This window comes from Antennarius striatus, chromosome 4 (assembly GCF_040054535.1).
Source record: "Antennarius striatus isolate MH-2024 chromosome 4, ASM4005453v1, whole genome shotgun sequence".
NCBI classification, from domain to species: Eukaryota; Metazoa; Chordata; class Actinopteri; order Lophiiformes; family Antennariidae; genus Antennarius; species Antennarius striatus.
The window spans coordinates 20,541,839-20,568,288 of record NC_090779.1 but is presented as its reverse complement, the minus strand read 5'-3'; the positions used below and the strand labels follow the sequence as shown (position 1 = coordinate 20,568,288).

Sequence of the window (26,450 nt, the reverse complement as noted above, 5' to 3'; positions counted from 1 at the left end):
AAGGTGGTTTTAATTGAAATCCACTTCTGTTTAATCACTTATCCAGAGAAGGGAGAAGAGAGTCACTTAAGGAAATATGAGGTTTGCTCAGTGAATCAATTCTGTTTCACTGACTAGACCAGCCGTTACCAAACAATGACCTGCAATAGTTTTTCCTGCTCTTCACACATAGTTTATAAGGCAGTGTGATGAATCTTTTTAATGTGATGCAAAGGATTAACTGCATTTATCCACATTTTTTTAATTAGTATTTTCTTTTGGGTATCTGGCACCAAGTACAAAGCTGCAGCAGAATTTTTTTGTTCATCCAAAGAGAAGAAACAAAGAACTGAATATAAAACATGATCCAATGCTATATTTTACCAAAAAACAATAATTTATTCTCATTTCTTTTGCAAATATCACCATCATCACACATTTTACCTGGCTAAAAATGTGCCAACTACGCATTACTCAAATTTAGACCATTAACATTGACTCCAAACAAATACAGGGTTTGAAATTTCAAATTTACAATATTTTAGGTAAAACTGAGGCATTTAGAATGAGTACATTATACATGTAACTAAACAATAAGATCTTTTGATAATGGTAACCCATTTACTTCTCCAGTTTAGTGTTTCAATGATCTAATGTGCTGAGGTCTGGTCAGTGGATGTCATCCTATCACAAGTTAAATGTGACTACAGACATAATTCCCAAACCACTATACAATATCTATTCATTTTTCCAGTTTCTAAAAACTCAAATTGTAAAATTTATGAATACGAACAGCTTGTGTATTGAATTGGTGTTCCATCTCTGCTTTTAAGGCAATGCTAAGTAAAGGTGTATGAGCAGAATAAATAGCATGTAAAAATACTGGTATGAAAAAGCTATGAACAGGTCCGTATGTTTTTGAATATGCAGAAAAAAACTAAAAATATAAATCAAAAATAAAACTGAATATAAAATAGTTTTATAAAAGTCTGCAAAAAAAGCTGCAGCGCTGGTTCTGAAGTCAGCACAAGTTGGACTGTTAGGATATTTTTGTTCAGATAAAAAAAAATCAAAAGATATTTTTCAAACCATAACGTACAGCATCCTGGTTGTAGTTGTGTGAGAAAAGTGGTATCTCACTGTGAAATGAGGTATCAAACTTTCTTTATAAAATTCCTGATGATAGAAATTACATTGACTTTTGCTCATATCAACAATTCAGAGCGTTTGGATCCGTCTCTCAAAGCTGTGACATTCTGAGCTGAAACTTTGAGGTCACCGGATTCATTTCATCTCCACATTTTGGATCACACATTTCCTTTCTGTAGTTATACTTTCACACTTACAAGGTGTAAGGTTTACAGCACCATAATTGAAATGCGTGAGACTTACTTTAAAGTTGACTTCTGCATTGACTTTAAACATATTTCACAATTAACTCCACAACTAATTATCTGATAACTGTATGGTCAATTGACAGGTAATTCCAGTCCAAGAGTTGCGCAATACTGACGTAGATTTCAGCTTTATATGACGAGGAGATCTGCATATAACAGCATTAAAAGATCTTCGTGATAGACAGGTGACCCACAGATTTATTGTGTGTTGCAACCAGCAAGCGTACTAAATAATGAAAAAGAAATATTTAACTTTTTTCAAGATGCTCATACAACTATTTGGAAGGATATGCTTAAAACACAAATATGAAAATAGAATTTAAAAGATTTAAACATGTATACAGCAAAGTAATAAAATAATTATATACTTAGAATTTTATAGCAAAAATGCTTCTCGCGCAGAGTGATGTGGAAAATAATGCTGAAAAAACATGGAGATAATGTCAGGATATCGCTGATAAATTCTTTACAAAATGATTTTTGGGTTACAAACTGTGGAAAAAATATTCCTATTGTCCTCATAAAAAAATGCCACATTGAACGAGGCAAGTATAGAATACCGCAGGGGTAGAATGTCTGTTTTTTTTTATACAGTAGTGACTGATAGGAAGGCATTGTGTACCTTGGCCCCCTCTGGGGCTTTAGCACCGTGAGTCATGAGCTCCTGTATGGTCATCCAGTTGTCCAGGATCTTCTTGTTACGTTTCTTCATCATCTTCTTGTGGCTGAGTTCTATGATGCTCACTTCCTTTTTCCCCTCAGTGCTGCTCTGAGGGACTTCCCTCAAGCTTTCCAGCCGACTACGCTGCATGAACTCCCGTCTTTTCTTCTGCTCTTTTGCTCTGACCAGGTGCTGCTTTCTTTCCTCTTTACTCCAGTACCTCCCCATCTTCATTTCACTCATTGCATCATCATCCGTTGTCATTCCCCCGCTACGCTCTTCTTTAATCTTTAGAGCTCGCTCCCTCAGGATCTTGTCTCGGACCGGCCTCTTGGTGATGTAGCGCGTACCGTCGCTGCGGATTTTGACCTTCCATTCCATCTTAGGCTCATCAATGGGCCTTTGAGGTTCTTTGCAAACGCTGAGAAGGCTGAGCTGGCTCTGAGTATATTCCACAGCTGAGCGCTGCTGGATCAGCTGCATGTAGCTCTGGTAGTGGCGGGCGTGAGCTGGGATGTTGATTTGCCTCTGTTGGGAGCTGTGGGATGGAGAGAAGTAAGGATTCTGGGAAGCACTAGGCTTTAATTTCATGCTTGTCTCCTCATCAGCTTGAGGTTTCTTGTTTGTCTCGAAAGGATCGCTGTGGTTGAAGCTGCTGCTTGTGGCTGGGATTGGAGCATGGCATGATGGGACTGGGCTTGGGCTCAGAGGGGGGCGAGAGGCAAGGCTGCTGCTAAGGTTCCTCTGGTTGGTGAGACTAACCATCCTCTGGAGCGAGTGCTCCGGGGAGCGGTCCATCGCCAGAGGAGTGCTTCGCGAACTCTCCGCCGTGTTATAGGCACTGGAGCTGTCTTTGTCCGATTTCTCCAGCCTTTCGTTGATATCGACCAGTTTACTTTTTGTGGCGTCACCATGAAGAGGGCTTTGGCTTTTGGTGGAGGGTGCAGAGCGGCCCGTGGAGGGCGACTGCTGGGCCTGACGGAGGTTATGAGCCTGTATGATGTTCTGGCATTCCAGCTCGATGCTGCGCAGCTCCTCGTTGAGCATCCGTAGCTCGTGCTGGACGCCACCCTGATCCCCCATGCTGCATTCAATGGTGCTGCGGCGGCTGTAGAACAGGTCGTACTCTCCGCTGTTTCGTATCTGACACTTCAGCTCTAGAAGCTGCTGGAAACGATCGCCATCAGTCTCGTCGTCATCGTCATCCTCTCTATCCCGATTGTCTCCCAGACACTGGGACAGACGTCTCTGGATGTGTGCCAAGACATTATGCTCCGAGCTCTCAGTTCTGTCACTTAGTAAACCGTCTTTATGATGAGGGAGTGTGGAGCAGGTAGGCTTGTCATTTTCCACCCTCTGAAATAAATAAGACACTGCGTTATACTTAAATCACATAAAGGAAGACCATTTTATACTTACCTTTTAAATATGTTTTATGGTAATTCACTTTAAAATAACTTTCTTGGTCTATTTTCCTTTTGTACCTTCCTTTCTATGGAAAGAAACCAGAAAATAACAGAATTCAAGACAAATGAAGAAGTGGACGCGTCATCCAGAAAGATTACATATGTTGTCTCTGTTATACAGCTCAGTTACTTTGGGGATTATTTCCTCTCTGTCATGTCTTTGAAGTTCAGTATATACCGCATGTTTCTCTTGTAGTCTGATATCTTTCAACAAAACAGAATTTTAAATCAGGATTATGGCTGTTTGGAATTCTAATGGTTGAGCAATCCCTTCCCATAAATATTCATCATCATCATCACTTTGTATTCGCATTTCAAAGAGTAAAACTTGTTTTCTTTTGTTTTTTCAAAACAAAATTTGATGATAACTTTCATTTAGATTTTGACATAGACTAGATATAGTTGATAATGCCTATGAATAATGATATATAATATAATGTATGATCATTATACCGAGGATACTATGATCTGTCAAGTCGGCAAGGTTAGTTTGATTTGTGTGTTTTTTTACACGCTAGTTTCACGGAGCTGCATTCTTAGTGATTAATAAGAAACAAGCCATCCGCAGTACTAAAATCCATATCACAATCTTTCACCGGAGACTCCTTCCATTCACGCAGAGTTTACGTTTTGCTGCCGTCTGACCTGTTCGTACTCCTGCTCCTCCTGTAAGGCAGCCAATTCCATCTCCTCTCGCTGCTGCTCCTCCAGCATTTCCATCTTCAGCTGCTCCAGGAACTCACTGTGCTCATCGTCAAGCCATGCCTCCTCCAACTAAGGGTGAATGAAAAACATAAGCAAATGAGAGACTGAGAGGAAAAGGTTGAGTATTATGTATCATAGCCTAAAGGCTTACGGAGGCACATTGATCTAAAACAAAGAGCTGCATGTTCTAAATGTGTGCCCAACCAAGAAACTGCGAGCATCAGTGTGATGATGTGTTTTACTGATATGCCGTTCTTTATTTCTTAATGCTGCACCTCATCTTTAAAACATGCACGCTAATCTGAAAATCAAGCGTAATAGATATAAGACTGCAATATTTGACCCACGTGCTTTGCACCATCCATCATCTGTTTGGCTGCTTGATGTGAACTAAATGAGATCCATATCCAAAGTCTCCAGATTTACAACTGAGAGACACATTTAATTACAAAGACTCTACTATTGCTTCTGGTCCATCTGCACTCCTTTCACTTATTCGCCATCGGCCTTGAGCCTAAACTCACTCCGCATTAGCATGCCATTAGCTTTTATGGCTTACTGTTGGAAGTCAATTACAGTGGCGCTACATAAAAATAAAACATGATGAGGTGCCTCAGTGGTAGCTTCCACTAGGAGTGGTTTTGTCGGTGGGGAGGGGTGTGGTTACTACAGACTGCTTACTTTGAACAAGTGTATTATAAAAGGCAAACCTTTGGGGCTATAATTTGTGAGTAGGGAGCTATCTGTGACAACATTATTCCTATGGTGGCTGAAGCTTGCAGCATTTAAGTACAAGTGTGATCATTTCTAACCTGCATCTCAGGTCTTGCAACCAGCAGCACAATATTTCTGCATTTGTTATTGGAGAGCGCAGCCATAGCTTCCTCTCTGTCTTGCACATCTTGACCATTGATCTGAGGATGACATACAAACACGAAAACCACAATATTAATTCATACACAAGCAAAAATGCACACAGAGGTCACACACTGAGGCCGCATTCATTTTCTTGATATTAAAAGTCGTTTAAATAAATACAATTAAAGTGGCACTTCGTGCCACTTCCTAACAGGAAGCAGGACCCAGCAGTGATTATGAATGGGACACTAGCTGTGGGGCTGACCGAGCTGTTGTGTTGTGGCGGTGTTCATACATCTAGCCATACAATTAACCGGCCACTGACGGGGGGCGTCTATCTTTTTGCAGACAGAGTAATGGTCCTGTCACTAGTGGATAATAGTGCCAGAGTACCGGCTGGCCTCGCAAACACACACACACAAACACACACACACACACACACATACACCCTCCCCTAGCTTGAATCAGTCATACAAAACATGACAACTAACACAGACAATTAGGCCAACGGTGCTTATGAATCATCCCCCCTGCATCTAGTAACCCCATTGGACTACTTACTTTTCATATTTCTTTTTTCCTTTATCCTGTTTCATAGCAAATAACTGGACGTAAGACTTTTCTTTTTTCCCTAGAAGGCTCTTACACCAGATGTTATTTCATGTATTATTCATGCTGTGACTCTGGTCTCACATTTTTACTAACATCTTAAATCCTGTTTTAGTTTGTTGTTTCCTTGCTCTCATCTATCATATTTCCACCAGATCAGTGAACACACCTTTCTAAACTCACTTCAGTTTGGGAGTCAGAAGGACAAAGATTGAATAAAATAAGATTTTCAATAGACATTTGTCAAGTGGAACAAACCTGACTGAAACCTATGGAAATGTTGTTCTCTTTGCTGAATAGGAAATTAGAGGTAATTGTCTGCAAGAACTCAATTCGAAGTGGATATGTCAATGTTTTAGCAAAGCTTGTTAGCCCCCAAGGGAAAAAATAAAGTCATTATTCCAGCTTTAATGTAGAAATTCAGAACTACCTACACAAAAAATAACAATTACTCACCTGTTATATTATCAATGCAAAGCTATTAACTTTCCACAGAGCACTAACTTTTTCAGAAAATCCAGAGGATAACATTTCAGACTTGGAAAGCACAGTTATTATTCTCATCTACAAGTATCCTTAAAGGAATGAAAACATACGCGTTTCAAATGTTTTTGTTTTTTTTTAAATATATGCCTGTGTGTGTGTGTGTGTGTGTGTGTACTAACCATTCTTATTAACATGAATATTATATAGTAGATAAGTAAATATATAACATAATAACAATATCAGTGTTAAAACCAGTACAGCTACAACCGTAAGACCATCACATGTAACTCTCCAGTCAACAGCCCTCAAAGCTGCCTTTGAATGTGAAGCATGAAGATGATGCTACGGGGGCTAATAACAGTCGCAGCCTCTCAACCGTCCCGCAGGAGGAGGAAGCGAGATGCAGCACAGCACCATCCTGTACCAGAACTTTTAAAGCCCCCTGTTGGGGTTGAGTTGGTAACTAACACAGCCAGGGGGGCATTTCTCCCCTTCTAAAAGTCACCGCGGGGGCAAGTTCCCCCTTTAATGTGTAGCCATTAAAAATGAATGGGGTTGTGTATACTACAGGGAGACTGTGGAGTTTTCTATTAAATCCAGGTAGGGTTCGTCCGTGGGGGTGGGGTCGTACCTGTAAAATGCGATCCCCCTCCCTGATGCGTCCGTCTCTGGCAGCGATGCTGTTTGGGCTTATCTGTGAAGGCAGAGAAAACAATATGATGCTTTAAAACACTTTAAATCTTCTTTTAAGAGAAATGTGCCTTGAAAATTTGGTGGTGACATTTGGTGTGAAATTAACTCTTTCTCCTCTCCCGCTCATGCTCTTCTGAATTATTTATCTATTATATACACAATGCAATTGAAGACAAACAACAAAAAAATCTGTTTTAGCCGCAGCAAACGTTCACTTGTAAAATGCAGGCAGGATATTTCATTTATAATGTGTAACTGAATCTAAAAAGCATTGACACACCTGCCCCTCCTGTAACTAATGCAAGTCAACAGGGGGGGGGGGGGCAGGGCACTTCTTCATAGGTCAATCAATTGGCGTCCGAGGGCATTCGTGTCACTCTACTATCGGGAGGGATCACTGGAGACAGTGAGACCCCCTCGGCACTCCATCTTCATGATAGTCCACTCCTACACAGAGGAGCACTCATTAAACCAGGGGGGCAGTCGCTAGAGAGGAATGCTGGTAGGACTGGAGGGAATGCAGCAATTTGAAGGTAGTTTTTCTCCAGTTAATGGACAATGACCCAAAAGCTGCATCAAATACTGAAAATATCTCAATCTTATTTGGTGACGATATTATTGCGGATTTATCACAAACCCAGAAGAAAAGTTCTGGGTTTGAAATCACAGCTTTGGTCAGTGATATGTTGACCCCGATTTTCACACTGTGTCGACATACTTTTCCGTTGTTAGGTCTTCTGAATTATTCAGCCATCGTACTGAGACAAAACGGAAACAAAGGAAAATAAATGTTAAAAAGAAAAAAGCAACCTGCGCTCACACATCCTGTATACGTTGACATTTTGCCACCTCATCTAACTGCAAAACACACCTCGCAGTCCTATTTTTTGCCGAGTGAACGTTTAAAGATGTTGCCAGGAGGCATCAACTGTAGTGATTTGCATTCTTCAAAGTGAACACCTTGCAGGGTTTGTCTTATCTTCAAGTAAATCACGAAGAGAGTCGAGCGCAATGGAGGAAGGTGTGTTTGCTTCCAACGAACGAGCCGAGCGAGCGACAAACGCTAACAGGCATCAGCTCGTGATTTCTCTGTGAAACCTGAGAGGGAATGTGTTTGTTTCTTTTGCCAGTAATTTTAAGTTTGTAGCTGACAATCTAATCTTGCTGTTTGAACACTGCCAGCGTTCAATAGTGTCATTTGTTCTCAATAAGAGTTCAGTTTTAAACAGACACACCTGTTTAGACCTGGATTCCTGTTCAGAACAGGAATGCTGATAAACCCTACAATGGAAGATGATTATTAAATGTCAGGATTGATTTAGTTTTGTAGGGCTACCCCACATTTTACTGAGATATTCTAATCTTGCCATGTTCTGTTTGTACAACAGTGTATGGTGTGTAGATGTACGACTTCAAAGAACTGGAATAAAAGGAAACTATCAAATATGCATATGCACTGTGCCCCAAGCGTTTTAATATAAAAAATTTTAGTGTTACAGGAACAAAATGAAATAAGTTCAGCTGAAGCAATAAACCCATGTTCTCACCTCACTGACATAGATGGCCACATCCTCCTCTTCATCTGTCCTGTAGCACAGTGTTAGCCCCAACTTCTCCTGACTGTTGAGTCGACACAACTCCACCTCCTAGAGAGAGAATACCATAAAGAGTAGAAGAGTCGTCATGATACTAGTTTGACTATTGTGATATCACACTGATGATGGTCATACTTGAGATTGAAATAAATACAGAAGAAGGGGCTTTAAATTTGACCGCAAAAAACAAACATAAAAATAAAACTCCCAAGAATTTTTTTTTTTGAATGGGATGACATTTTTGTCTTTATTTGATAGAGATAGCACAAGAGATGACTGGAGAGAGTGTGAGAAAATGGCTCGAGTGAAAAATCAATGACCACTAGTGGGCTATATCTTCAAAATACTGGGTGTGGGTTCTAAACTTTACTCCGTCTACATCCCCGAATTTTCTATCACATTTGTCTTGTTTCTCACTGTACTTTGTAAGTCTTACATAATTACCCCATGATACTTACATGCTATGAATCTCCTCTCTTTTTAGCATTCTTTCACAAAAGTCACCATCAACATTGGTGATAAAACAGTCACACATAAGATTTACATAGATTTAACCTAGCACAGGGTATGAAAGAAGATGACAAGCTGCTGTCGACGGTCGTACAAAAGCTAAGGCTCCCGCTGCATCAGCGGAGATGAATGCACAGCAGTACGCCCACCTCCACCCGCACCCCTGCCCCCCAACATTAGACAGCACAAGCACTTGACTTGACTACATGACTAGCAATGACACCGAGCTGCATACATTCAAACAACTCATACATCCTGTCTGTCAGTTAGAAAATGACAGATGTAACTTTCAAAAAGAAATAAAATGTTGAGAAACTGTAGAACCGGGCTGTCAGCACCAGAGTCTGCAGCTGTGAATTTGGGCTATTCCGTTGGAATCTCCCATTCTCATCTGAGAGTTTGGAGCATGAAAGACTTTCTTTTTGCTTGCAGTTTGATCGATGGAGCTTTAATGAATGTCAGAGGACCTCATGTGATTTTCTTTTAAGCTGCTGTCAAGTATAGAATACTATGATATAAATAAACTATAATTATTCCAACGCTGCCAGATTTACATGCTTCTTGTCTCTCCAGAGAAGAGTGAAGTACCATCTTCCCTTGTGGAGAAATCAACAAACTACTGACTTACAAATCAGTGGTCTTCAAATATTCCAGAGGCCTGTTGGAACGTCGCGGCGTACCCTGGTGTCAACATGAATTCTTCATTTAAATTCATCAAAACAAACACACGGGCAGCACAATGGGATGAGCCACATCCACACACATCTCCAGTGAGCGACATGGTTCGCCTTTGTTTGGTATGTTGTCTGTTGTGAATATGGCGCCAAACACAATTTCCAATTTCACCCAAGCTTGCAGACAGTTTATAACACTCCCTGTTTCCCACAACAAAGGTGCAGCCAAACCCCAAACAGCACTATCCTGTGCTGTCTGCAGATACTGAAACATATCATGGTTGTTGGAGGGAATGAAGTGTGAAATGGCCTCTCCTCCCAAGTCTTCATTAGAGCAGAAACACACCTAACCTCAGCAGTAGGAAGAAGCCGGTGGGGTGGGGAGGAGGATGGAGAGGGCAGGGACAAATAAGGTGGCGATGAGGGCTTGGGAAGAAATCCGACGAGTCTGCCACACTCGGGATTCATTTCCTTTTTGATAAGAATCGGTTGGCTGGTTACACATGTCAGATGTGGCAGGACAGGTGGGAGAATGGGTTTGAGGTCCAGCTATGCTGGGCTGAGAGGGGAAAGGCCAACTCCACTAGCACGGAGCCGCCACCTGGTTCCACTGGCAACCCATCCTAAGATGCTTACTTACACACACACACACACACACACACACACACACACACCCTAAGGCTTCATTCCCATTTTCTCCTTCTCCCCTGTCACTCATTTCTCTCTACACTTCTCCAACCGCTGCAATTTCTCATAATTCTACAGTTGTGCTTTTTGGATGAGGAATCTTCAGCTGCTGGGGTACACACAGTCACCCACAAAGAGTAAAAAACACTCTTACAATTCCTACGTTTGAACACACAACTGTGCTTAGCAGTGCGTGCACACACACACACACACACACACACACACACACAAAGACACATTTGTGCATACGCTGAAGAAATGAGCTGAGGAAAAACATCATCAGACGTGCTGTTTTATCTTTCTGGACAGCCTCCACCTGACGGGGAGCTCAGATCTTTAATTGTCTGCCTCAGAACTGATGAAACTTCAAATTCCAGCTGATAAGTAAGGATTCAAAGTAAAGGAGTGAAAACACTTTGGTGCTGACTATACCTGAACAAAGTGAGTTCCAATAATAAGTCATTTGCTGTATTAGATATATTACTAATGAGCTACCACCAGTGTTATTGGTGGAGATATGTTAAAGCAGAACATCTCCTGACGCAACAAAGCGGGCCATAGAGGTAATAACAGCTTCAGAGGCCGTGCACGCCTTCCTGGTGTGGAGTGAGAAGTTGCGGCAAAGTATTTAAAACCGCGGCAACATCTCAGAGACATTCATCTAAAAATAAACCATGCAAATTAATTCCTAGGACTGAAGCAAAGAAGAGATGTGAGCAGGTACTGCATCATCTCGATCTGGCTCGAAATCAGCCTTAAGTTGCCTCCGACTAATTAATGGTTGGCTGTAGCGCAGGAGACCTGTGCTTAGATGAGCAGAGAAAATATATTGCTGCAATTACTGCATGTTGGATGAAACCCCAACTGTGTTTTTTTTAAAAAATTTTATAGTATATGTGTGTCCAAGTGCAGCACAGATGTTCTTTCTTTCTGCTCTCATTTTAAGACAAAATAACACCCACACTCTCAGATGCTTCAGCTAAAGCAGCCTTCCCCTTTTGATTTTTTATCCATTTTCCAGGTGAGCTCCTCTGTGCCTCTCAGAGATTATGGGATGGCACAAGGAAGAAGACCGACAGTAAATTAATGACTGCAACGGCGTGATTAGGATGAAGATTGCCTCCCACACATTGGATGCTGTCATAATAATTGTACCTTTGATAAGTAATTGAAAAAACAGACACAAATACATGCATGGCAACCTCAGGCGAGAAGAGATGGAAGGCTGGGCTGAGCTCGGAACATTTCAGCCCTTCATCAATCATTAAAACCAATCAAAGAAATACTCGTAACATCTTGTTTTGGCCACATACACATCATGGGATCTTATGACTTTTATGATGTTTCTGTGTGAAATACTAGCTATGAGGCACGGCCTGTGTGTTTCATTAATCGAAACAACTCAACCATCAGAGAGGACGGAGACAATTCAGGCTCGCAGGAGCAGAGAAATACTCCCTCAGCTCTCCCACGATAATTACAATTAAAATTGCTGAGCTGCTGTGTTTCGTTTTATGTTTTCTTTTGGGGGGTTTTTTCTCTCCATTTTTTGGGGGGTGAGAACTGAAGATTTCATGCCTTGTTCAAGTTTGAAGACATCTAGAATCTGTGATTTAGGTGTGATTGGAGAGTTTGCAGCGATAAAGGGTTCAAACCTCCCACTTATAGATTTGTGATCGGGCAGGCGGTGTATTAATTCTACGGAGGTAAAAATAGGGCGAGTCACTGCTTCGCCATAGTAGGATGTGGTGTAATCATGTATCCTGGAGCCACTTAAATATGAAGAATTAATTCAAGGAAAACATGAAAACTTTCATTTTCATCCGGATTCAACCAGTTTAGCGATACAAAGTTCATCATGACGTGTACCCAAATGGTATGTGGTCTCTCTCCAGCTCATCAGGCATCAGCTGCAGGACTCACATACTGTATGTGCATTAGCTTAACTGAAAGAATATGGTCATGGTGTATTAGAAAGGTTGAATTAGATGTGGACGACTTCTGCGCTATGTAATGGCATACTGCGCTGCCCTACTGTGCTGCTTTTCCTTCTAACAAAGGTAATTTACAGAAACGTTTCTCCTTCATTCCATTTTTCCCCTTCAGTGGGGAATGAGACATCAGGTTGATTCTGGAAGTGGCATTTCAGCTTTTGTCTGCATCTCCCTCATGGCGTTTTCAGTTGACATACCTTAAGTGGGGATGCATTAGCGTGGAATCTGACTACTCAAGCATGAAATTAAAAAAAATGTGTATGGTACAAAGCATACACAGTATAATAGTTATTATTAATAACAATGAAGCATAAAGAGATATGCATTTGCTCTGTGACATCTCTTTAGGATGTGGAGAAACAACACAAAATCGTTGGGTTAGACTCCAGCAACAAAATCTGTCTCCTTTTTAAAAAAAAAAAAAATCTTACTAGAACCTCACTTAATCAGGAGTGATGAAGCTCACACTCAAGTCTTTCTTTCTGTCTTTTATTCATTCTGTCTTTCTTTCCAGAGTTGTGTAAACAACAATTTCAGGTAACACTCTCAACTCTCTGGAGATTCTTCTTGCTCGAAGGAAATCAAAAAAACAAGCAGAAACATGGTGGGCCATCATCGCCAATGAAAGGAAGGGAATTTTCAAGCTGTCCGCAATGTGCCTGATCATCTGTCACTACTGTGCCCCTGGGATCTCCCTGTAGAGTCAATTGCTGCTTGTGTCCTTCCACTAATTGTTAAGCATCATTAAACATGGAGTGTTGAGGGAACGTGTGTCCAAGAGTTGGGAGAGACAGATGCCCGTTTGTATACATGGGTGTAGTTTGGCAGTAAAAGTCCAGTGTTTTCAGCATTTAACTTGTTTGTTAGCAGTAAAGTCATGTTGATATTGGACTTTAGTGGCCAATGTCCATATCAATAAGTACAAGGTTAAAAACATTCATTGGTCCATACTCATTTGTCATCTGAAAATGCATACCATGATTTTGACAGGGCTTGGCAGGTATCCTGGCTATGTTGTATCAAGATTACATCATTATCATTCAGAAAATGAAAGCAGGACATCAAGTAACACCTAGCATCTAAAAAATAATATCAACACAATAATAATAATAATAATAATAATAATGATTCCACATCAAAGTAATATCTGCGTTTTTGGATTAAGCTGTGATGTCGTACTCAACAAGCACGAGGAGAGGACCCAAGGCTGAAGAAAGAAATAACAAAATAATTTTATCGTGGACTAAGCTGGCAGAAAGTGAAGAAAACAGATAGAACTAAACTCCAAGACTGGTGGTCAGAAGTTTTGAAATGGGGTTGGAAGGCAAGGCCGGGCGCTGGAGCAGTCAAACATGGCGAGGAGACAAACGTGAGCTGCATTACTCAATCAACTCGCGTCAGGGCAGAGGTTGGATGGGAATAAGAAGAGTGTAGATGACTGATAGAAAACAGGTGGGGTGGTAGATGTATCATCCTTTGACTGCTCAGCCACGCCCAGCCTGCAACAAAAAGCAAGGAGAACTCTCCACAGGAAAAAAACCCTGTCTTTTTAAGACAAGAGACACTAAACGCCACATAAGCATTAGAGACAGACAGGAATAAATCCTTTAACAGGCAGCCAATTTACTATAGTTACACAAGGTGACCCATTCCTTCTCCTTCATACCTGTTTTAATGAGGCAGTTCCTGAAATAAATGTTGTTCCAGCCTCTATAAGACTTCAAAATGTTAAACTCGTCTGCATTTTCTCAGGTTAAACTGCAGTGTTGTTTCTATTTTGTAAGCCATCTGGTGCGGCAGTTGGATTTAGTTTCATGGATTACCGTCAGGAGATGAAAGTTAATCATTAAAATTGTCTTCTGAACATATTTCCTAAATCTGCTCAAAGCTTTGTGACTGTGATGCACGCCGAGCTAATAGTAAAGGTTAGCTAATGATGATGATAGATGAGCAAGTACACAATTATCTGTGTCTGTTTAACCAAACGAATTATCTGTACCTGCACTCGGATTTTATTCCTGAAAGGGAAGCCGGGCCGTCTAATGGGAAGATGACATTTTTTGTACTTGATCAGATGCAGTTTTATTCCAGTATTTATAAGACAATTTACAAAAGAATCTCTAAATTTAACTTCATATCAATGTTCTGTCAAAATCAACATTTTGAATGCCAGAGTAGGAACTTTTTATTACTTTTTAAAAAATTAATTTGAATGAATAAACTTTCAGTCAGCAATCCAGTGGGGATTTTCTTTCATTAAGTAGATTCTGACACGTTTTATACACATTACCTGAACTGGAAACTCGTTTCATTTGAGTGTTTGCTCAACCCTAAAGGCGATATACCCTTTTACTATTTTTAGCACTTCTTCTCTGCAAAGTCCCCGAAACACATCTGCCAAGACATGCAGCGATAAGCTACTAGGAGAGTGAAAGTGTCTGCCAATTCAATGAGTACGTGATACCCAGTGCCATTCTTACCTCGTACTCAAACTCCTCCATCCTCTCTCCATCAGCTGGAACTGGGGAGAGATAGTCTGTCCCATCGCAGTAATCCTGGTCCATTGTATGGAGAGAATGACAGCTGTCGTGGGACACAGACAGAGGAAGAAAGAGAGGCAAAGACACAAAGACAGGGAGAGAGGCAGAGAAACAGAAAGAGGTGGAGAGCGAGGCGTGAGCGTGATCTTTTCCCTCATTTTGTTTCGTACGCATTCAATACCTCTAAGTGACAGGATTTCCTCCCCATTGTCTTCACCGGGATCTGAAGAATAAAGGATTTGTCAAGAGCTTTCACAGCAGCTGGTGTGTGTGTGTGCGATAAAGGTACAGCCCCTTATTAATAACAGCAATCCATATAATTTGCTTCCTGCTCTTGACAGACAAAACCCCCCACGTAGTACAGTGTAATTCTATTATGCTTCCCTCAATCACTGAACAAAACCGCATTGTGGGGGCCTAACAAAACGAGCAGCCAGAAAATTCACCGCTGACTAAAACTTCAAAAAGACACCATGAGTGCCAAGCATTGGAAAACCGTCTCCAAAATAATCTTCCTGTCACATCCTGTCACAAAGCCAGGCCAGTAAATGCCAGAATCCAAAGAACACAGTCGGATACCATCATGGATTTACAATCTAGCCTCGATTATATAAGACAAACATTTGTTATAAGATCGCCTTTACATCCGATCTCAGATGAAGGTAGGGAAATGTGCATTTTATGGGATGCATTGATTACTTTTGGGGCTCGCCTAAGATTTTAAGTAGCCCGTGAGCATAAGTTGCACTGTCTCACCTTGTTTTTTATGAGCCCATTTTATTTAATCACCCTGTAAACATCCAGCTCAGGAAGGACGGCCTTGTGGGAAATACTCTGGTGAGAAAGGGTGAGATGTATACATGTGACCAGGTCACGTCGGGCCCCTTCTACCTAATGGTTCACATTAAAAAAATAATCAATGAAGTCTTAAAAGCAACACGGCCTTGAATATCTAAGTGACAGATATATCAAATACGTTTTAATATTAAGCATTGATTATCTCCTAACACAGAGTTCAATCCTGCCATATGCTCCTACATTTGTAGTGGCTCACTATTTCATTCCTAAATAGTGACAAGACATTCCTTTATGCTGACATTCTTTTGTTCACAAGTCTCCTTTGAGATGAGAAAATATAAACCAAAAAGACACGAGAGGAAATTATTAACTTTTTATCATTGTTTTCCCAAACAAACTCTTGTTGATCCTTAAAGTTCTTAAGATCATTTGTTTTTTTTAATGTTTTTTATGATTTTCTCTCATATAAACAATAAGAAAACGTGCCTTTATCAGTTGAGATAAAGGCAAGTTTATCTTGCCTTATGCTTGAAAAGCAAACAACGTGCATCTTTTCATTTCTACTTAGTTCAAAGACATGTAAGACGCCCGACAAATCTATTTAATAGTCTCTGATGACTGTCTAAGGAGACGTGTTCATAAACCTGGAAACTGAAAGACTGTTAACAAGCTCCAGCTGCTGCATGCTAATCAGATAAAATAGATTCCAACAGATTTAATATTGATTTATCCGTAAACGTGAATCTGCACCAAAATCCCAACCGTCCACAAGTGCGTCTCTAAATCTGACTGTACTGAAGTGACGTCTCTGACCGATCCAGATGTTCATGCATTCATTTGGTGTAAGGCTTTCCGTTCATGTCAAATCAACGTTTCAAGCTTAATTTATTTCCTGTATTTAAATCACTTCCAGAAACTTCTAGAAATAAAACTAAACATTGAAATGCGAGACACACTTCACAAATACATTATTCATTAATGGTTAATTAGGATCATTTAGCCCCCTCCTTTATCTCTGTTTTTTTTTTCAAACAACTTTGTCCTTTTAGTGTAAAGAAGACGTGAAGGACATCGAGGAGCTTGTTCATCAAACACATCTGTATTCCTCAGAATCGACAGCGCATCTGGTTAAACAGTTCATTCATATTTTACTTGCGCCTCGCATTCTTGTCATGCTAATCCTGCAAACACTGATATTCATGCTTCGTAGCTCGATAATCTCAATTTTTCCCCCCACTTAATTAGCATCAATCCCAGCCAAAGTCAGAACAAGGACACAACAACAAAGTTGTACTAAACCAAAATACTTTGTAATTATATTATATCAGAATATTTCAAATACATGAATGTGACATATATACAGGCACAGTGACACTGTACAGAGACGTACGACAACGGGATGTACTTCCTATTGTCATACCTGTCCGAAAGAAGGAAGGGACACACGTCAGGCACAGGAGGGGTTGAAGGCCGGAGCTTTGCCAGCGCCATGATGTGTTCAAAGGTAATATCCGTCTGAGTGCACACGTCCACCACGTGGATCTCCTGAGGGGGGCCATGGGGGCGACCGCTGGGGGTACGCCTGATGACCTGCACCACAACGGGGTCCTTGGCTGCATGAAAGGCCTCCACAGTCTCGTCATGGCTGGACTTGGACAACTCCTTCCCATTTACCTGAAGCCAAAAAAAAAGAAAAGAAAATTGAAACATTTGAATGTTTTTTTTCTTTATTTAATGTGCATTTTCTGTTGGCTGCTGCGGCAGAAAAATCACACAAAAGCAAAAACAGACAGGTAATGCATTGATATTAGACAAAAAAAGTCAAGAGGGAAGGAAAACTTCTCATGCCAAATAAAAGATGTAAGTCTGTGAGTGAAAAGTCAGCAAACAATAATTCAGATAATTCAGCAGCAAATGGTTAACATCCCAGCAGAATTAAACCAGTCTGAGGTCTGGCAGTAGCTCCTGATAACACCTCGTGCACAGAGTGGACGCTCCACAGTTCACAGTCCAGTTCCACAGTCGTGCTCATGGTTTTTCACTTGATTGTATTTTCAACAGCCCATGTTCAACCAGTCCATCTTCAACCTCATCTTCACACAATGAAATGGATTTTCTGGCAGATTGAAAGTCATTTGCACTACAGCTGGAAAACATCTAAAAATATTCATTGCTTCATTTAACACCAGTAATTACTTGAGAGGAGACACCATGGATGTGCGATTTCGTTTAGTGGTAGAAAGATGGAGAAACCACTGGAGGACTCCAAAAGACAGTTTATATTTCATCAGCAACTCTTCTGATGTAAACTTTTTAGAAATAACTCCACGTGGTTTTCTTGACGCATTTTATTGGTAGAATGTCAATAAAATGCGACAAGACAAATCCTCAGCAAAGCAAGGATCAACAATGACATTTGAGATTTCAAATAAAATATGTTTGTCTAGAGATGGTATATTTATTGATGACACCATCTGACCTTTGTATGATCAGACTACTGGCATCTATATGAGAAACTAGAGAGAACAAGGGCAGCAGAAAGAAAGCAGACAAAACTGGAAGGTCCCTTCAGAGACCCAAGCTCCAGGTTGCAGAATCCTTCATGATGCCAACCAACTTCAGCAGATTGGTACTGCACTTAGAGTACTAGGTACCAATCTATAATCTCTATAATCTCTAGTACAACTTCACCACCTCTTAAATATCCCCTGATGGTGTTACTTTATCTTATTTTCACCAGCCTGGTCCAGAAATTTCAGAAAAGACACCACAGAGTGGAATGAGAGGAGAACCTCTCCTCCTCCTCTCATTTAAGGAGGAGGAGAGGAGGAGGAGAGCCTCTTATTTTAAGACTTCCTCACCATGAATTTAATACCTGACAATGTGTAATGGAAAAGTATATTCAAACGCAAAAATGGCTATAATATGAGAGTAGTGTGTTTTCTTGCATTCCTTCTGTGAGTGTTTTATTGTGTTTTTTTCCCCCACTACTCATTCTATGTCTCTAGAGTCCGACTGCTGGCCTACAAAAGAACCACCGACTTATATTCTACCGCAGCCACACTGTACAATTCCTTTAGCTTTAGCTCACCTGTCTCCTGGTGTGAGTTTTTTCACAGCAAGGTTGCATTAATCACCTGCACAGGAGATAAACTGGGTCAACACGCTCTAGGGGAACTGCAGGTCTAATTTGTAGGAAAAAATAAAAATTTCATTCCTCCTTTCTTCACACTTGCTTCCATTCAGTCTGGCAAGTCAGCGGCCATTAAATATAACAGAATGTACATTAGAGTTAAGTACTGTACTAAACAAATATGGAGCATTATAATTAGCTTAGTTCCTCTTTCTCGCTCTTTTATTTTCATGCTCATTTCTTGCTACACGGGTTAATCCCGGATCAAGATGCCTAGTGGAAACAAAAGAGCTGGAGCAGACAAATGAGTCAGCCTATGGCGTATGACAGTCCCGGAGAAAAATGATCAAATTTCCCAGCTATCCCTCTGGTACAGCCCGTCCTGTCCAGGCATCTCCTCCCCCCCTCCAAACCTTGCTGCTTGCTCACCATACAGCACGACTGTAGGAAACATGAGAAAACACATCAGGAAAAAGAAAAGGATTTAAAAAAAAAAAAACTCTCATCCCTGGTTTTCATGAGAGGCAGATGGAGCAATTAATCCCCAATCAACACAAGAATATTAAGTAGCCTTAATTCCTGCATGAGGGACTTTGCCATCCTTGTTGCATCTATCCAGATAAGCACACTGCCTCGGTTAGTGTGCGGATCTGCAATCCAATCTGACAGATGGGAAAGGTTTCTTTAAGCCCATCTGCAGCTTCCTAGATATTTCAACACACTCTGCAATCAACACAGCCCTCGGTCAGCTTTACCCTCCATGAAGTGTTTAATCAGCTACCACGCCTGAAGACACTGAAGGTGACTACACAAAGACATTTTTATGTGTGTATTTTTTTTTTTAAATTCAAACTTGGTAGTTTGAATTAACTTTAGATTACTTTATCCAAAGTATTCACCATGTTTTCCTTGCATTCCATGCTTATGCTCAGTACAATCTGTTGCCTCTTAAAAGTTTCATGCTACATTTTTATGTAGTTTGACGAGCCTCCACTTCAATCGTGGACACAAAGTATGGAAACATGAATACAATCACAAACATATGCCAGTGAATGAAATATACGCAACAAATGAAGCTCTGCTAATGCCCCATATGCACACGGCTACATCTCATCGGCTTGAAAAACCAAACAATGAGTATTCATGAGTTTCGTTTCCAGATAATTGGGCCAGGAGATGATCAGGTAAAGGTAAAGTTAAAAGAAAATGAGAACTGGAATACCCAGAGAGGGATACATCTACTTGGCTGTTTGTACATGTGTGTGCAGCAGCTGCTGCCAGGAGAGAAATGTGTTTTTTTAAAGCCCTTGAGAAGACCAACCACCTTCCAACAACAAATGCAGTAAGCCAGCAAAGGAAAGGGTATCGAGAGACTCAAACTTTTCTTTCATTTTCTCTGAGAAAGAACTCTTTATTGACAAAAACATTCAAACATTGTGTGCTGTTGATGCAGACGAGTGCATCTGGTCTCTGCTTTGGTAAATATCACATGCCACTTTAGGCTGTCCTGAGCTTTCACGAGCAAACAAACAGAATTCACTATAAGTCTCTATTTTCCAGCCATGAGCCTACAGCTATATAACAAAGCACGTACCTGCAGGCTCCGTTATTTACGTCCCCACCGCATCATTTATCCACCAGGTATGAGGTTGAACAGGAGAGAACAAACACACAGCACCTCAGCTCCAGTCCTCAGGCGTCCTCTCCATCAGAACTTTTGTCTCATCGGCTGCTCCAACTCATCAATATCTCCAAAGACCAAGGGCAGAATGTAGTGACAGTGGTAGCAAAGCGGGGCCAGTTTATCTGCTAAGATGTCAACTTCACCCAAATCTGATGCCGCCGATTCTGCAGAGTCTGTTTCTCTGGCAGGAGGCACAAACACTGCCAGCAGCTTGCAGGGGATTACTGATAAAAGAGATTGATGTACTTCTTCTCCAAGGAGAAAAGGCAGCCTGAGGCGCTACCTTCTAATAGTCCATTACCTCTTTTATACCCTTGAATTAACTGCATGTACTGCTTTACGGTTCACGTGTAGCATTTTGAATCTTAATGAAATGTTTTTGTTTTCAATTTTATGGAGTTTATGCAGTGCACAAGCAGGATGTGTCCATCTTTAACTGCATGCTGATTGAATTCTAAATGTACTCAACTGAGTGGAGCGAGGTCATCTTTTTTACTTCGTCTACAGGATCGGTAAACAAGGCTTTCAGCAGCGGCGAAGAGAGCGTCAGAGGCTCGTATTTACCGCTGATTGTAACCTTGTGCTTTACATCTTCGCAGCCGGCGAGCCTCTCTCACACACAGACTGTGTCTCCTGCGTGCCGTCACCAGCTGGTTTGAGTGGCAGCCGGTGGGGTGTTAAGTATATGCAGGTAAAAGGAAATGTAACATGTAGGTCATGCAGCCTCGGGTGTGTAGGGTTTACAGCTGTCAGTTAAACATCTGTTCTATGGTCTCGTCTTTTGGGAAAGACAGCATGAGCCCTCGGTGTTAGGGTCCAGTCAACTGTAAAGAGCCCTGAGATGAAAGAAGTGGAGGCAACTGGTCAACCATAACAACGAGTACTGATAGAATAGAGATCAGAAAATGTTGGGGGGTCAACCCCGTGTGGAGACAAGACAAGACACTGTGAGACAAATCCTCTGATGTAGCTTCGGCAAACATAGGGGAAGGACAGGGGGAAAGAGCAATGATAGTTTCATATATATAAGCAGTGCAAGTATGTCTGAAAATAAAACACTTTTTTTCTTTCAGTAGGTTTCTCAACAGATAGGTGCAGCCAAAACGGATAGTTTCATACCGAAAGCTTCTTTTATAGTTGTTGATTTTTTTTGTCCAGTGTTCCAAAAATGCAGAAAATTCATTGAAAACCTACTTTTTTTTGCTCAAAAGTGAGCCTGTGCAGCGATGGAGGAGGAGGAGGTGGTTCCTGCTGAGCACCTAAGCAGCAGCCTCTTCACGGCGGCACCGAAAACAATATCAACGCGTCGCAATTCCATCAACTCAACACATGAAACTCAATTTGCATCGTCGTACATAAAAAAAAAACTACACAGGAGCGAGAATGGGAGCATTCAGTAGAGAAGTGGAATTAGATATTCCCTGAGGTCATTCAAAAAGCAGAGGAAGGTTGAGTTTTCGAGCGTGACTGCCACGTCACCCTCTCTCAGTGAGAAAATGGCTCGGATTCCTCCTTACACCCAAATGTCTCATTTCAATAATAAGTGTCAGAATAAAATACGGCTAAGGTTCACTAGAGTACAGCTGTTATGACTGTATAAATCACTCTGCGACAGTCACTGCTACTGTCTGAGCAACTCATGCAATGCGCCAATGACATGAAGCTAAGAGAGAGACAGAGAGAGCATGTCACTGGGGAAATCTGACAATACCCTCAGCATCTCTACAAGAACCGATGTACCAACCTCCTTTAACCCCTCCAACCACATAAAACACACTCCACAGAGCCCCTGGGTTGTTTTTCACATTACAGGTGCTGCAGATGGCTGCGGCGGTTTTATGCTTGTAGAACATTTGATGAATTCTACAAATTTTCCTTTCTGAGCAGCAATCTTACACACAGTACTTTCTTTATTGCACAACCCATTCAAAGTGCATCAGCTGTTTCACAATCTACCTTTTTACATACATTTATTATCCAATATGGTGCTGCAATTGCAGAGCACAAGGCAGCGGTTTTTGAAGGACAAAAGAAAAAGGGGATGAACTCTCCCTAAAGTCATGATTAAAGGCATTTAAAAGAAGACTTGGCAAGGAAGCAGTGCAGTATATTCAACTGCATCACATGTTGCCGCCACTATCGTTCAGAGCTGGAACATGTGTGAACATCTTCACTGTAAGGAAAGGTCACCTAAGGTCATTTTTTATGTCAACTGAATTTTGTTAAATCAAATTGAAACTTTGGAATCAAGCCGAGCTGACCTGAAAGTTACGTGATGAGTTACATTCTTGTTGAGTAATCGCTTCATTGAATGAGTAATTTATCCCACTTTGGCATAATTTGATTTATTATAATTGTTGGAGTCGTTATCCATCCATCCATCCATCCATCCATCCATTTTCTTTCTTTTTAATGAGACAACTGCAATCTTCTCGTCTACAGTCGCTTATCTGCCTTGTGGGTCACAAAACCTAACCCAGCTGGCTGCAAGCAAAAACCGGGGTACGCCCTGGATGAGATGCTAGCTCCTCATGGGGCTGAAGGGGTTATAAATATTGCTCTAATAGAATAATGCTTCTGAAGTTTCTCGAGCATGACCAAAACAAGCAGATGTGCACACAGACGGACAAACTGTGCTCACAATGCCGCATGTGAACAACTGTTAAGTAAACACTGATCAAATTTCTTGTCGTACTAAGTCCCATCCATCAGACACTCCATGTAATAACGTCCATGACATCTTCCTGTCCTGCTTACGATCGCTAACTTTCCCATTAAATTAGATCAATGCAGCACTAACGTCCTCACCTTGGCTCTGAAGGTGTCATAGTTCTATCTTACTTTGGCTGCTTTAAGAAACTCTGCAGCAAATTCCAAACATGATTTGGGAACTGCTGAGGGAAACAGAGTGCTAAGTTAATCAGCTTGTCCAAGGTTAATGGTACATACAGGGCATATTTGTTAAAGAGATTTAGACGAGCACAGTTAATCTCTGTGCTTAACTTTTAAGATCTTGCCGTCTTGGAGTGGGTTTTAACGTAAAATGGTGGGAGAAAACCAAATTAGAGTAAAAGTGGCATTTGGGTGGATGAATAACTAATGACTGGACAACCTCTTCCATGGTGATAACTCGTAATTGGTTTTGGTTTTGGGGTGGGGGTGGGGGGAGGAGAGTTGGAGGAGGGGTAGCTGGATGGTGCTATATTTTGTGCAGATCAGCAAAATTGCTTGGCTGGTGTGAATGATGTTCGGAGTAATGGTGCCATCCATATGCTGACTGAAGAGAATCAAGCGGCGCTGTCATGGACCAAATTCAAATGTGCTGAGAGAGACGCGGAAAGGAGATAAGACACTGAGAGGCAGACACAAATGTCTCACAAAAGATGTGCATACATATAACTATGCTAAGAATTGTGCAAAGTTGAACTAGGAAGTTGGTTTTTTGGCTAGGACTGATTTTTACAATGATCTCTTTTCTGATGGTTGGCCATAGATGGCAGTAGCAAAGGTACTCCAAAAATAAGAACAAATTATAATATCACCTGCAACTTCTTGTGAACTTTTAGAGAACTGCTCAGATGATAGAGGTAACAGATGGCAGCAGTGTCTTAGAATGCCAAGGCTGCAGTCTCATGCATTGCAGCCTCCTCCAAGACTTTGAAAGTGGATTTTTTTTCATGTTTAATATGCTCATGCTGGAGGATGAGACAATTAGCACTGGATAAGCACCATTTACATAATGCCAGACACACCCATCACAACAAAAGCATCTCATTTGACTTCCTCCCCCCTCTCCCACAGGTTATTTGTCAGCCAGGAAGCTGCACAGTCGCGGAAATGAGAGTGGAGGTCAGATGACAGCGTGTGGAGCTTTGGCAGTGTAAATAATAAACTGGCAGGGTTTTTAAGGGTCAGTCAGGACCCCTGTGGCAGCCTGGTGATCTGCTTATTAGCAGCTACCGGGGAATGAATTCAGGTGCTGTGTTGAGGAAACAAAGGGACAGAACACTAACAGAGTGAAAGTAAGATAGAGGTAACATATGAAATGGCTGGAGGACGCAACTGGTCTGTCTGCTGAGGGAAAATAAGACATGATCCCACACTTTCTGTGCGCATGAGTTATGTTCCCAAAGTTTCTATTTTTAATAGGAAGCAGCAAATACATTTATTAAGTATCATACTATAAATATCAAGCACCACAAAAACACCAAGAATTGCAAGGATGCAATTTCTGCTGATAGTTAGAGGCAACTAGGCTGACTTCTCAATCAAACCTTCTTCGACTCAAACTTATCTTCTAATCTTAATTTAAACACAAACAAAAAGCAAAGTGACGGGATGTCTGGCTGCAAAATGTCTGGTGTCCCTTGATGAAATGTCAGGTTTGCAGAGAAGCAGGATTACCAGTGCATGGGACATACACAACAAAAGAGTTCTCTGTAAAACTTGACATCTCAGAGATTACGGTAACATACTGCAAACAGAGTCAACTCTGTGATTTTTCAAGTAGTTTTCAAAGTCCAAGGGAGCTCCTTGAGGGCTACTATGTTCACCAAAAAATCAGTACAATCCTTAAATACACTTCTAAAATAGTGAAGGCAACATGTTTGATCTCTCTGTTTCAAGGATAGCACAACACATAGAACTGGGAGTACAGAACAACAACTGAACACTTCCGAACTCAAGAAAACACAGCATAAATAACACCAAAGTTTTCCAATGAAAAGCACAGCAGTTCAATTAGGGTGCCATTTGCAATGAGACAGTGATGTAGTTGCCGATGATAATCTTATCCTTGTAAAGAGCAGCAGTACAATGTATGATTAAATGGAAGGACATTATCTTAGAAGAGTGATCACAAGTGTAATCAATCTATTTCAGAGCTCCCCGTTGTGTTCTTCAAGCACCAGCCAGAGGTTGGGAGTTGATGTCTGTGTGTTTCCTCTCAAACCGCTCCAGTTTCGCTCCATGCCTGGTCACCAAGTCAATGAACACAAGGAAGTCAAAGCAAATTGGATCTAATTCGGTGCTTCCAACTGTGCCCTGATTACACAGCTGGAAGAGTGGGAACAGAAAGGATGCTCAGAAGAGATAACATGTACATAGTCGCAAATAACCTGATAATATCGCAGCAGAGATGCAACAAAGGACATGAAACTTTTTCACTTTGGTCCTTCACAAAGCACCAGGGAAAATGTTTTGGAGAAAATAACTGACAACATCGAACAATCAAAAAAACAAAACAAAAAAAAAACCTTAATAAATCCCAATAGGAATAATTATATATATATATATATATATATATATATATATATATATATATATATATATATATATATATATATATAGTATATAGTACAGGCCCATACAGGTAACATACTGCAAACTAAGTCCATCCATCCATCCATCGTCATGAGGATGACATGACTTCGACTGCCTCACCTTCAGGCACTTTTCCATTTTGTGGGTCTTGGGTGTTTCAAATGTTACAAAGAGAAATACGCATTAGTTATTCATTAAAACCTACATTATCCCAGTTGCTCCACAAGGAGGAGGTTGTTGAAATAATGGACTAGACATAAAAGGTGTATTTTAAGACAATACAAGAATCAATGAAGCAATAAAAAACAAATATAATTCATTACATGTTAAATATATGTTCAATTTCATGGCATTAGAGCACCACAGTTCAAGTGATGTGTTTTTATATTCAGATATCTGCAAGTATCAAGTAATGACACCTCAGCAAATGACCCTGTATAATTCATACAGAACCCCGCAGGTGATGCAGATCTATTTCTCTAAGTTCTGACCTGCCACAGACATACGAAATGTAGTTGCACAACTCCGAATCTCTTTTCCCAACTTTTGTTGATAGCAGGAATGAAATCAAGACCACCTGGAGCCCCTCACAATGGTGTGTAACAACAAGATCAGGTGATCTCGAACAGGAAATGCAGCGAACACTATCTGCCGGTCTA

At 40.9% G+C, this 26,450-nt stretch overlaps 1 protein-coding gene across 1 annotated transcript in view; it reads right to left on the bottom strand.

Annotated features, from left to right (window-relative positions):
- Positions 1–353: 353 nt before the first annotated feature.
- LOC137593964 (PDZ domain-containing RING finger protein 4-like) overlaps positions 354–26,450 on the bottom strand; it is a 95,123-nt gene continuing 69,026 nt past the window's right edge. The window contains exons 3-9 of the mRNA XM_068313114.1: positions 17,073–17,326; positions 14,795–14,897; positions 8,402–8,500; positions 6,793–6,855; positions 5,021–5,122; positions 4,149–4,277; positions 354–3,393 (exon numbers count right to left, since the gene is read on the bottom strand). Of these exons, the coding sequence (XP_068169215.1) occupies positions 1,963–3,393; positions 4,149–4,277; positions 5,021–5,122; positions 6,793–6,855; positions 8,402–8,500; positions 14,795–14,897; positions 17,073–17,326 (2,181 nt within the window). The 3' untranslated portion in view covers positions 354–1,962. The remainder of the gene's footprint in view (positions 3,394–4,148; positions 4,278–5,020; positions 5,123–6,792; positions 6,856–8,401; positions 8,501–14,794; positions 14,898–17,072; positions 17,327–26,450) is intronic.